Source organism: Trematomus bernacchii, unplaced genomic scaffold (genome assembly GCF_902827165.1).
Source record: "Trematomus bernacchii unplaced genomic scaffold, fTreBer1.1, whole genome shotgun sequence".
Classification (NCBI taxonomy): Eukaryota; Metazoa; Chordata; class Actinopteri; order Perciformes; family Nototheniidae; genus Trematomus; species Trematomus bernacchii.
The window spans coordinates 154,840-166,751 of record NW_022987669.1 but is presented as its reverse complement, the minus strand read 5'-3'; the positions used below and the strand labels follow the sequence as shown (position 1 = coordinate 166,751).

The following is an 11,912-nucleotide window of genomic DNA, read 5'->3' as shown; positions in this document are numbered from 1 at the left end:
ATCTGATTCAGACTTTCAGAAAGCCTAATAACAGAAAGAAATCATGGGAAAGTTCATACTTCTTCGTAGATGTGGCCTCAGTTGTTGTTTTAATGCAGTTTTCCTTTTGTTTCTTTCCATTTTTTCGCACAGGATTTGAATGCACTACATATTTAGCTCATCAGCATCTTCTGGAACACTTTTGGATGTACTCCCATGAAATCAAAATATCGAAAATCCAGAATACATACTTCAACATACAGTCCTTATATAATACTGAAAGCATATTGATTAGGAAGTTAATGAGGTCATAACGCCCTCTCTGATATGTATTTTCTAATTGCTGTAAACTAGTCAAGACCACCTTAACTAAGACCAAGTCAAGAGCAAGACCGGAGTGTAACAAGACCAAGACCAAGTCAAGACTTTTAGAGGTCTAGACCAGGGGTGTCCAAACTTTTTTCAGTGAGGGCCACATACAGAAAAATATACGAAGGCCTGGCTCACTAGAGGTGAGGTATACTGCCTTATCAGTAAAGTTATAATTTAGCAAAATCAATCAAATGTAGGTAAATCATTCTTGATACTTGAAAATGCTTTAAGAACAAAGCAGCTCACAGCTCTCCAGACGGTTTAATTATTTTGCTGGTAGCTCATTCCTGAAAACAGAAGCTTCAGATTGCTTATAAAAAGAGGACATTTAAAGGGTAGATTTCAAGCTTGTTATGTAAATAAGTTATTGGGCTTTTTTCTTTATCAACTACGATTTATTTGAAAAAATGTCCAACTTTAATTAACTAAATGTATTTGAAAAGTGGGCTTATTAACACATGAACACTGTGTAATATATTTTTACATATAAATCGGAAGTAGGATATATGACAAGCATAAGTTTAATTTGTGGGCCATATTTCATTATACTTTTTTAATTAGCTGGGGGCCATTTCAAAATGGGCCGCGGACCATGTTTGGCCCCTGGGTCGTAAATTGGACACCCCTGATCTAGACCAAGACCGGTCTCGAGTACTACAACACTACTGTAAACACTGTACTTTTTTACATTTCCTTTCAAAAACTTCATTTTACAAGACTACATTTTAACACATCTTGATAACGGTACAGGTCAGCTTCGTCCAATTCTCTTTTTTCCTACATAAGGCTTAAACGCAGCATGTTGCACGATATGGAATCTGGCGCTGCTAACTGCTAACAGCTAACTGCCAACAGCTAACGCTAACGAAAACCATCCCTCAATTGTCTTTTCTCCCACAAGATTTGAATGCACCACAGACTCAAAACGTTCTCCACCAAATCCAAGAATCTGCATTTTGGACTGCAGGTGTGCCGTGTCTCTTCCGGGTCAGAGGTCCTCGGAAGGGCAGTCTTTGCACACCTGGATCCGCTCACAGAGCTCCACATCCTCGGGGCTAATCGGGATCTGAATCACCCAATCAGGTTTCTGCAACAGAGGGCGCATTTAGATTTACTCGTAAGACACTACAAGATTCATTTTACATCAATAATAGACTGCACTACTTTGACAATTCTCACGGCATTTCGTGTTATTAGTCACGAAATTAATTTAATCTATTGATTCGTGTTCACCAACACGATTTTCACCTTTTTTTCGTGTCACACAGAACGATTTTAAATGCAATGTATTTCTATTGGTAGTATGTTTCGTGCCTGCAACACGTCTTTTTGTCCGGTCGGGTCTTGGAAGACCAGAAGCTGTGTGGTTCATAAAAACATGTTCTTACTCAATATCTTACCCTAAGCCTAACCCTATCCCTTTTATTTTAAATTGTATAATGTCTGAGTTTTTTTGCCGTCAGTGAGGAAAAGAAATGGCTCAGAGCCTCAGAATACTGACATCTGTATTTTATGTCATCTTTTTTTCCTTCTAATTTGTTATTATTTGGTGCAGGCACGAAACATACTACCAATATAAATACATTGCTTCTAAAATCGTTCTGTGTCAGAATACTGAAATCTGTATTTTTTTAAATGTCTTTTTCCTTCTAATTTGTTATTATTTACATTGCTTTTAAAATCGTTCTGTGACACGAAAAAAATGGCGAAATCGTGTTGGTGAACACGAATCAATAGATTAATTTCGTGACTATAACACGAAATGCCGTGAGACTGGGTTGAATGGAGAGTAAAACTAATGGAAATATAAATAAGTAAAAAAATATTGTTTATTTGTTTTATAGTCCCATATTTAGTTCTTCTTTAATTCATTACATTTTATTTCCACAGTTTTTAAAAATAATTGTATAGCTTTTTCCCCTTTGTATGGCACACCATTGACTCCATACAGGGTGATTCTCATTTACATATATTTGTATATATATTTGTAATCTATTTAAAGGTGACTGACCAGTGAGTGTGGCAGAGGCTCTTTACGGAAAAACATTTTGCAGCGATCCGGATGGCAGTGAGCGACGCACCAGAAGATGGCGAACAGGAAACCGGCCGTGAAGGCGACGCTCAGCAACACCGCCGTCGGTTTCCTCCAGGGGGCGTCTGCACCTGGAGAGAGATCTTCTGTTATCCCTTACAACTACATTTGCTGAGGCAGCTTTCAACCAAATGTTAAATGCGTATGTGAATCACTTTGAATTGCCTCTGTGTCTTAAAATGTGCTATACAAATAAACTAACCTTGAACCTTGAACCTTACATCCTTTATTAATCTAATACTTTACAAACTGCCGGCGGCTTTTATGTACTTATATATTTGGAAAGAATATCGAGCAAGAGGACGTTGTCGGAAAGTTAGGACAGCGTTGAACAAGAGGACATTTTTTACCGTAAAAGCACGGACCTGTGATGGAGATGCACTGTTCGTTGGTGCTGCCGCTCCGATTCTGACCCTGCAGGACGGTCTGAGCCCGGACGCAGTACTGCGCCACCTGCAGGCCGGGGAACGACAGCACGCGCTGCTCCGGTGGCATCCAGCGCTCCAAAGCCTGGGGGAAAGACAATTAGAAAAGAAAATGAACGAAAAACACATTTAGAGATGTTTTCTTCACTGTTTTATGTTCAGTACGAAATTAACTTTTTTCAATACAAAATACCTCCAATTTATTACTTCTATATTGGGCAACAAATAAACTTCTTAAATGCAAGATACCTGCAACAAAATAAGATGTTATCTTCTATTTTGTGCAAGAAATTAACTTTTTTTTTTAAGCAAAGTAACTCCAACTTATATCTTTGTACTATTTTGAAAAGAAAATTGAAGACATTTTCTATTTTTCGCATGATTTTAACATTAAAATGCAAGATACCTCCAAGAAGATCTTTCTACTATTTTCTGCAACAGATGAACTTTTCTTCAATGCAAAAGACCTCACACTTTTGCAGCTGCTTTAAATGTAACTATACATATCTCACTGTAACTGTTATTCATGTATTTATACCTGCTCTATATCAGCTTGTGTTATGTTTATTGTATTCTCTTTGCTCTTTAAATGAATCTGCTGCGCTGTCTCTTAATGTTTTCTCATTTTGCATTTGCTTTCAGCTCATCTATTGTTATTTTGTATATATTGATTGTTGTGCTTTTATTTGTGTCTCAATGTGTGCAAATGTGTCTGTTGATTGTGTATATAGGTATTTACATATCTTTATAGATATTTGTATTTTGTACTGCTCGGCATTGTGGGAAACGGTATTTCGATCTGTCTGCCTGGACACACAAACTGAAAGATTGACAACAAAGTTGACTTTGACTTTGAACTATTAGGGAACATTCAGTGTGGTGACCTCTGACCTTTTGGCCTCTCCTCCACACCGTCACACGGACGTCGGCGTTGAGAGGAAGTTTTCCGAACGAAACCTGAAGAGAGTCGCCGACCGCCATCACCGACATCTCCGGAGCCGTCAGGACCGCTGAGGGACAAACACCCAGGGGTTCACTCCAGTTAAAAAGCTCTTGGAAGAATGAAATGTTCTTGAGTTCTCTATAACAGGAAACTGAAATTACACTTCATTTCACAAACCAGGATTTTTCTCACTTTTTATATAATCTTGAAAATTGCGATTTCCCTCTAAATGTTCTTCTTTGATCACAGAGAATATTAAAGTTTGTTTTTGTTGTTGTAAAGGACTGACTGATCACAGAGAATATCCCGATTATTTTTTATTGTAAATTACCTCATTTTAAACACTTCTTTATTCATTTTTTGTTTATTTTCTCTGAAATGTACCACTTGAATCTCAGAGAATATTAAAGGTTCTTTTTCTTAATTATCTAACTTGATCGCGACTCAGTGATTAGTGGCACACATTTTCGACAAAAGGTGTATCTGAGATTAAAGAGTTACATTTACGTATTTTTTTTTTTATTTCATAGATTGAACTTGTACATTTACCAGATACAAATATATTAGGAACGAAAAATATTTTTTTCTAAATTATACAGGGATAAAACTCTGAATTTAAGTTGATCAAATGTGTTAATTTAAAAAAAGTATCACAAATACTGAGTTTTTTTGCGTTTAGCAAAAAATAAATACTTTTAGTTTTCTCTTTAATTTCTGACGTGATAAAGGAGATTTTGTGCAGATTTAGAAAGCGCCTCACTGTCTTTGCGGTTGAACGGAGAGCTGAGTTCGGTCCAGGCTGAAGTGGCGGCTCCGCACTTTGCTCTGACCCGAAGGCTGTAGTCCGAGTCGGAGCCGAGTTCATCGGTCAGGACGCAGCGAGGGTCAGAGGTCAGCTGACACTCGGTGGCGTTGACCCAGTTGCCGTTCTGCATCAACAGCTCGAACTGTCTGAGGGCGACACAAAGAACGAGATGAAGTTATAATTCAATCTCTTTTTAAAAAAAATGTATTTTACAATTTCAACAATAAGACAGTTTATATATCTGAAAAACAAACCAAATGAGTGGAAGCAGGAGGACAGAAAGCAGAGATCATACAGACGGTAGTCCTCCCGTTATTCCGTGATTAAATACTCACACAGATAAACACAATTCTATATATACATACATATGTAGACTTATACATACATTATAATATTTATTAATCCTTTCCTTGCACACTTAATGTATATGTAACATCCATAAATGTGTAATTCCACATGTATATTATCACATTTTTTATATTTTTTAATGCTATTTTATTTATATTTCAGACATTTACATTTTGGATTGTTTATGCAACGCAAACATTTAGCAAATTGGGATCAATAAAGTACTTCTTATCTTATCTCACTGATCTATACATAATGGTGATTACAGAGGGTACATAGACCCGCTGTGATCACATTAAAGAGTCCTTCTTCTTCTTCTTGGGGTTCCCTCCTCTGCAGTGTGGTGGAAATGTATTATTAAATAATAATAAAATGGTGAGGAAACTTTCCGTACTGAAATGAAGATTCTTGGAATAAGACGGTCTTTTAGGGAGTTGTTCATGTTACAGAGAGTCAAGCAGTCTGCCGCGAAATAACATTTTTTCAGCTTCGCCGTGAGTAGAGTTGCAGAAACTCAAGATCTGCACTAAATGCAGATATAACCAATCAATCAATCAATCAATCAATCATAATATAACCGTCCCTCTGAGGCGCTGCCTAAGGGCTGCAGATGGAAATTAGCTATTAGCTCAAATCTGGCATCATTCATCTCTTCTTTTTTCTGAGATGAATGTATTTGTTTGCACGGTCCTCTTTGAAATACATACATAATAATAACAAACGATCAGGAGGTCTTCGGAGGGTCACATGTTCACACCAAGAATAGAAGAGGAGGGGCTGAGACAAACATAAAAGATAAATATACTATATATAGGATTCTTTTAAACTTGAGAAACATCATGTCTACTGTCCACAAGAAGACAAGACCACTAACCTGACAACCATAAACAGCTCTAACAGCATTTACGACTCATTGAGGACATTTGCTGCTACCTGTTGTTAGAAATAGCTCGTAAAAGAAGAACAGATGGGGAACTTGAAATTCCCCCTTCAGCATGAAACCATTTTCCATCACACGACTAGTGTGTACGAGGGACGTGCACAGGTACGGGCTAATGTTGCCCGGGCAACGGCCCGTTTGCCCTTTTTGGCTGACCTGCCCCTCTGGAGAGACGCTTTCTGTTGTTGCCGAATCAACATGAGAAGCCCACAATTAGTATTGTAGCGTCTCGCTGCGGGAAACACACCTTGTCAGCGCTGTCGTCTGCCCCCAGTCACGTGACTTTGTTTTCAATCTGACAGCTGGAAGCAAAGGAAAGCCCTCCGGCCTCATACGGCTATGGTGATCAAAGGCCTGCCTGGCTTTGGTGGCCGATCCCCGGGGCAATCTGTCCCCGGGGCAATCTGTCCCCGGGGCAATCTGTCCCCGGGGCAATCTGTCCCCGTTTTTAAATATGCTTTATAAACACAAAGCAAGGTGAAATAAAATTGTAACAAAGTTGATGTTTCAATGGCGTGGTGCTCGTTCGCAGCAATACAATTATTGTAGCCTTAGCGTTAGCATTTAGAGTTTCATTCTTCTTCTACTACTTATTTTACTTCTTCTTCTCCTTCTTCTTATATGTAATTGCCCGCGAAATGTTGAATGAAGATCTCGTTTCAGTGTGAACTCATTCCACAGTATGACCACAAAAGGTACGTTTTTATTATTTACGTTCTATAACGCTAAGTGTGTGATTACATGTTTTACGTATTATATATATAATATGTATTATACTGTGGGGCCGGTGCGTTAAGACCACCTCTAGTGTCGGATTTTGGGAAATTGATTTTGAGTTTTCTCATGGCAGTTAAAGACTTTACTTCCTTCTCATGGCAGTTAAAGACTTTACTTCCTTCTCATGGCAGTTAAAGACTTTACTTCCTTCTCATGGCAGTTAAAGACTTCCTCTTGACACCGTCGGTTATTTACAAAAAAACACCTGAATACACTTGTTAGTGTGCTTCTGTCTTTCTGTGTCTTTTCATCTGTAAACTCCCTCACCGCTCGCTCTCTTCTCTTGATCGCCCTCTCACAGGAGAACACTTCACTTTCCGTTCATTGTAGGATTTCTGCCATGTCTCTACTTCAGTTTGAACATCTCTGTCATTAAAGGTGGGGTAGGTAAGTTTGAGAAACCGGCTCGAGATACACTTGTTGTTATATTCCATGGAATGCTCTTAACATCCCGATAGCAATGAATATCTGAAGTGCTTTGACAATAAATCCATTAAAAAGTATCATCTGTGGAAGCCGTAGTACTGTAAAAAGCACGACCAATCATCTGAGCCGGCCCGGCTAAAGTAACTGGATGGCCTACCTGCCTGTCAGCCTTCCATCTGTGCACACACTTATCTCGTGCCCTCATTGGTCATGTGTGCGTTCGTGTGTGTTGGAGGAGGGGCTCTGTGAGGAAGTGGCAGATTTTCTCCGGTTGTGTATTTTCAAATTCTAGCGATCTCGAGCTGGTTTCTCAAACTTACCTACCCCACCTTTAAAGGGGACCTATCATGCAAAATGCACTTTTGTACGTCTTTTCTACATGAATATGTGTCCCCGGTGTTCCAGGGAACTCACCAAGTGTCAGAAAACACAACCCTCTCTATTTTCCTCCATACCCAAATCTCTAAAAAAGGGGCTGCAACGGATCTGATAAAAACTGATCCAGATTTGAACACTGTCCTGACGTCAGGACGGTGGCGCTACGGCTATTGGGCCAACTCCACCAATCAGGAGGAGACAGCCACGGCCATTGCCGTTCAAAAGCGCTGGAGACGCTGTAGTACATATGCCAGGCCTGTAGGTGGTGCTGTTCTCACAGAATCTGCCCTTGCAAAAACAGAGCTATAAATTGTCAAATTGAGCAAAATGAGGCATGGCTAAAATGCATGATCTGTTTGGTATTTTGAGAAAAAAAAAGTATAAATATGCCTCATATAGGTATGGTCCTACACTATATTATTATAATATAGCATGATAGGTCCACTTTAAGGTATTTCAAAACGGTCCAAATGTCCCTGATGGTGCTATAGATGATGCAGAAACAGATACTTGTCTGCTGCTTTCAACACGTGTAAGGTCTGTGGGGAAGTCATTTCTTCTGCAGGGTTTTGGTAATAAAACTAAATATTTGGTAAAGAAAGTCGACCTGATGATGGGACGTGAGTCGTTTGTCTTGTTGTTGTTACTTTGTGTCTCCTCGTAGTTATCCTGTGCGTCTTTGTAGATACTTTGGATCTTTATTTAGTAATTTTATGTAATTCTGTTTCATTATGTAGTCATTTTGTGTCTTGTTAAGGACTTTTTGTTTCTTTTGCTACTGTTTTGTGTCTCTTTGCAGTTATTTTGTGTCTTTGGTGTAGACATTTTGCATCTCCTCGCAGTTATCCTGTGTGTCATTGGAGATACTTTGGATATGTTTGAAGACTTTTTGCATTTCCTAGTCGTTGTTTAGTGTCACGTTGTTGCCTTTTTTTGTCTTTTTGTCTCTTTTAGTGGTGTTTTTGATTTCCTTGTAGTTGTTTTATGTGATTTTGTAGTCATTCTGCATCTGTCCAAGTCATGTTGTGTCCCTTTGAAGTTTTATTTTGTCTTCTTGTAGTCCATTTGCTTCTTTTTGTAGTCATTTTGTGTATTTGTTTGGTTGCGTTGTGCCTCTTTTAGCAGTAGTTAGCGATCCATGCATCTGAGAAACTCTGAACTCTGGTCACCTCTTGAACAGTGGCGTGTTTTTAAAAACTTCAAACCAGCCGCAGGAATGTTCCTCAGCTTTAATGAAATCCTCCTCTCTCTGACAGACAGTGAGCATGACGCAGGGTTTGCCACCGCAGGTTCATCTGAAAACAGACACTCCTGCTGAGTATAATTATTAGGACAGGTGTGCCATTAATCATTGGGCGGCAATTATGAGCTTTAGAGAAACCTGCTGGATCTGTTTCTCTCACATTTAGCCGCAGGTAGCTGCATATTTCACATATTTTACAAGGTCAAATGATACCCGAGCAAACACGGCTGAATATCTAAAACAAATGATTTCTCAGTTTAAATAATGGTCGCAACAACAAACATAATTTAACTTTCCACTGTAATTGTTTTTATGGAAAGCAAAGGAGGCGAAATTTAACTCAGAAACATCTAACGCAAAAATATAATTTAATATTACAAGCACTCCCTCTGTACATTTCAAACAACAAACAGAAACTGACACTGCGTTGCTTTAGTGAGTGTGTGTGTGTGTGTGTGTGTGTGTGTGTGTGTGTGTGTGTGTGTGTGTGTGTGTGTGTGTGTGTGTGTTAGTGTGTGTGTGTGTGTGTGTGTGTGTGTGTGTGTGTGTGTGTGTGTTCAGTGAATGACTCACCCCTGAAACTGGACGCTGTACAGGACTGCAGTGCGGCATGGCGCCTGCAGGGGGCGCCACTTCAGGACGTGCCTCATGTCCACAGACTCCATGAAGACTCCGCTGGGAGCCGGCAGCGTAAACACACCTGCAGACAGAAGACATTTCATTTTCAATAACCAAATAAGAGACTCGTCGTTCAACATGTTTTCTATTCATGAGATATGGACCCTCATGACGCTATGATGTGTGACAATGTTTTAAAAGATAAGATTAGATAAGATAAGATAAACCTTTATTATATAGATTATATTCAGGTGTTAAAGCAGCAACATTATAAGAGACAGATAAAGAGAGTAAACATGTGTTATAAACATACATATAATTATTAATAATAAAATAAGCGTCTCTGAGCATTACGAAAAACGCTATAAAAATCCAATGTATTATTATTATTATAAATAACAACAAGCGTATATGTTTATATTTTAATGACATGTTTTTGCCTTTTTATTTAATATATAAGTATTTCCTTTTGCTTTTTATCCGCACTGTGTTTGCTGCTGTAACTTTCCTCGCTGCGGGACGAATAAAGAAAACTATAATAACATTAAAAAGTAATACAAAATATAGTAAAACATACATAGAAATACAATGGAATAAAATATGTGCAGTAATAAAAAAAAGAGATATTGTGTGCATTGAACATTATAATAATAATAATAATAATTGTGGGGGAAACTTCTGAAGCCATTGGAAACAGGATTCAGAGAGACACGAGGAGAGCTGGAGCTTTGATGGCAAACACTGACGGTTTATTTGGAGTTACGAGGAGAGGAGAGGAGAGAGGAGAGAGGAGAGAGGAGAGAGACACGAGGAGAGCTGGAGCTTTGATGACAAACACTGACGGTTTATTTGGAGTTTCGGCCAGAGAATTCATACGACAGGTTGTGTGTCACGAGTTGACACAGCGGTTGCCAAACCAATTCTGAAGAACTCTTTCTGTAGCTCGAGGTTTTAACTAGTTCAGAGTGTAATAATCAACATTCTTCATCAGCGAGACTACACAATTATGGACCCTGAATCTAACTAGAGCTCTCGTCCATAGGAAAGAACGTGCGCCAGGGAACCTACTCTCCCTGAACAGTAAACTACCTCATGGCGGCTTGTGCTCGGTCATAGACTGGCAACGACAATGCGCCCAAGCTGCTCCTCCTTAAGAGAGATAGCAGTGATACCCAAGGCCGTAGAACTATGCCGTGGTGAAGAGAGAAAACGATGAACTGTGTCGAAGGTTGAATACCCACAATTACATTCATTTATCACGGGGGCGGTCTGATGTCAGACTGGGGGCAGGCTCTTCATCACTGGCCTTTCACGGGCCTTTCACGGGCCGTTCACGGGCCGACCACGACCCTCGCGTTTCAAACTGTCCTAAATAAGCTGCTACATCTGTAAGCAAATTATTCCCTAACAATAATAATAATAATACACTTTATTTGTATAGTACCTTTCATGCACAAAGCAAAGTGCTTTACAGAACAACATAAAACATCAACAGTGATCCTAAAGTTGTGTGTATTAATGTGTCTTTTATTGTGCATATATGGGTATATACATATTGCATACATATTTTTATATATATTTGTTTTTGTATTCGAGATTGTGGGAAACGGTATTTGGATCTCTCAGATACACACAAACTGAAAGATTGACAATAAAGTTGACTTTAATGAAATCTAATCTGGCTGCAACTCATATTTATCTAATCTATCATATTCCAATCACTTGATTTTCATCGTCATAACTCCACTGTAGCTATGCATGTGTGACCAATAAAAGCCTTGAACCTTGAACTTGAAGTAAAGCTGAAAAGAAATTAAAATAGCTTAAAATTAAAAAAATTAAAAAAGAAAATAGAAAATGTAAAATAAAAGCAAAAACTGAAAAAAGACAGTAAGACATGGCATTGAACTCACAGTGAGTAAAGTGCAGCAGGACCATCAGCAGCAGGTTCATGACCGGAGGGTAACGGTCTCCAGAACCAGGATTTCAGGTCCAGCATGTCCAGAACCTGGTGTTCAGCAGAACCGAGACGTTAGTCCACATCTTCTCCGGATCCAGGAGGGAAACATCCACGATCTTAAAACAATCCAGCCTCTGAACAGACGGCAGGTTAGAGTGTGAAGAAGCTGCGAAAAGACGAGTGCCAACACTGAGGCTCAAGAACCAGTCAGACCGGACACACCTGAGATACACACCTGAGTTTCACACCTGAGATACACACCCGAGTAACATGCTTGTACAGACACCTGATATACACACATCTGAGTAACATGCTTGTACATACACCTGAGATACACACCTGAGATACACACCTGAGATATACACACCTGATATACACACCTGAGAAACACACCTGAGATACACACCTGAAATACACACACACCTGAGAAACACACACCTGAGATACACACCTGAGACACACACCTGAGATACACACCTGAGATACACACCTGAGATACACACACCTGAGATACACACACCTGAGATACACTCACCTGAGATAAAGATACACACATTTGAGCAACACACAGGTACACACACCTGAGATACACACCGGTACACACAC

The 11,912-nt window shown here is 39.3% G+C and overlaps 1 protein-coding gene across 1 annotated transcript; it reads right to left on the bottom strand.

Annotated features, from left to right (window-relative positions):
* Positions 1-784: 784 nt before the first annotated feature.
* Positions 785-11,570, bottom strand: crfb16 (cytokine receptor family member B16). Its single transcript, XM_034136003.1, has 7 exons — positions 11,260-11,570; positions 9,302-9,428; positions 4,572-4,762; positions 3,760-3,878; positions 2,809-2,953; positions 2,363-2,514; positions 785-1,438 (listed from the first exon to the last, which is right to left on the bottom strand). Exons 1-7 carry the CDS (start codon positions 11,297-11,299, stop codon positions 1,340-1,342), a joined length of 873 nt encoding a protein of 290 aa, XP_033991894.1. The 5' UTR covers positions 11,300-11,570; the 3' UTR covers positions 785-1,339.
* Between the last annotated feature and the right edge of the window lie 342 nt (positions 11,571-11,912).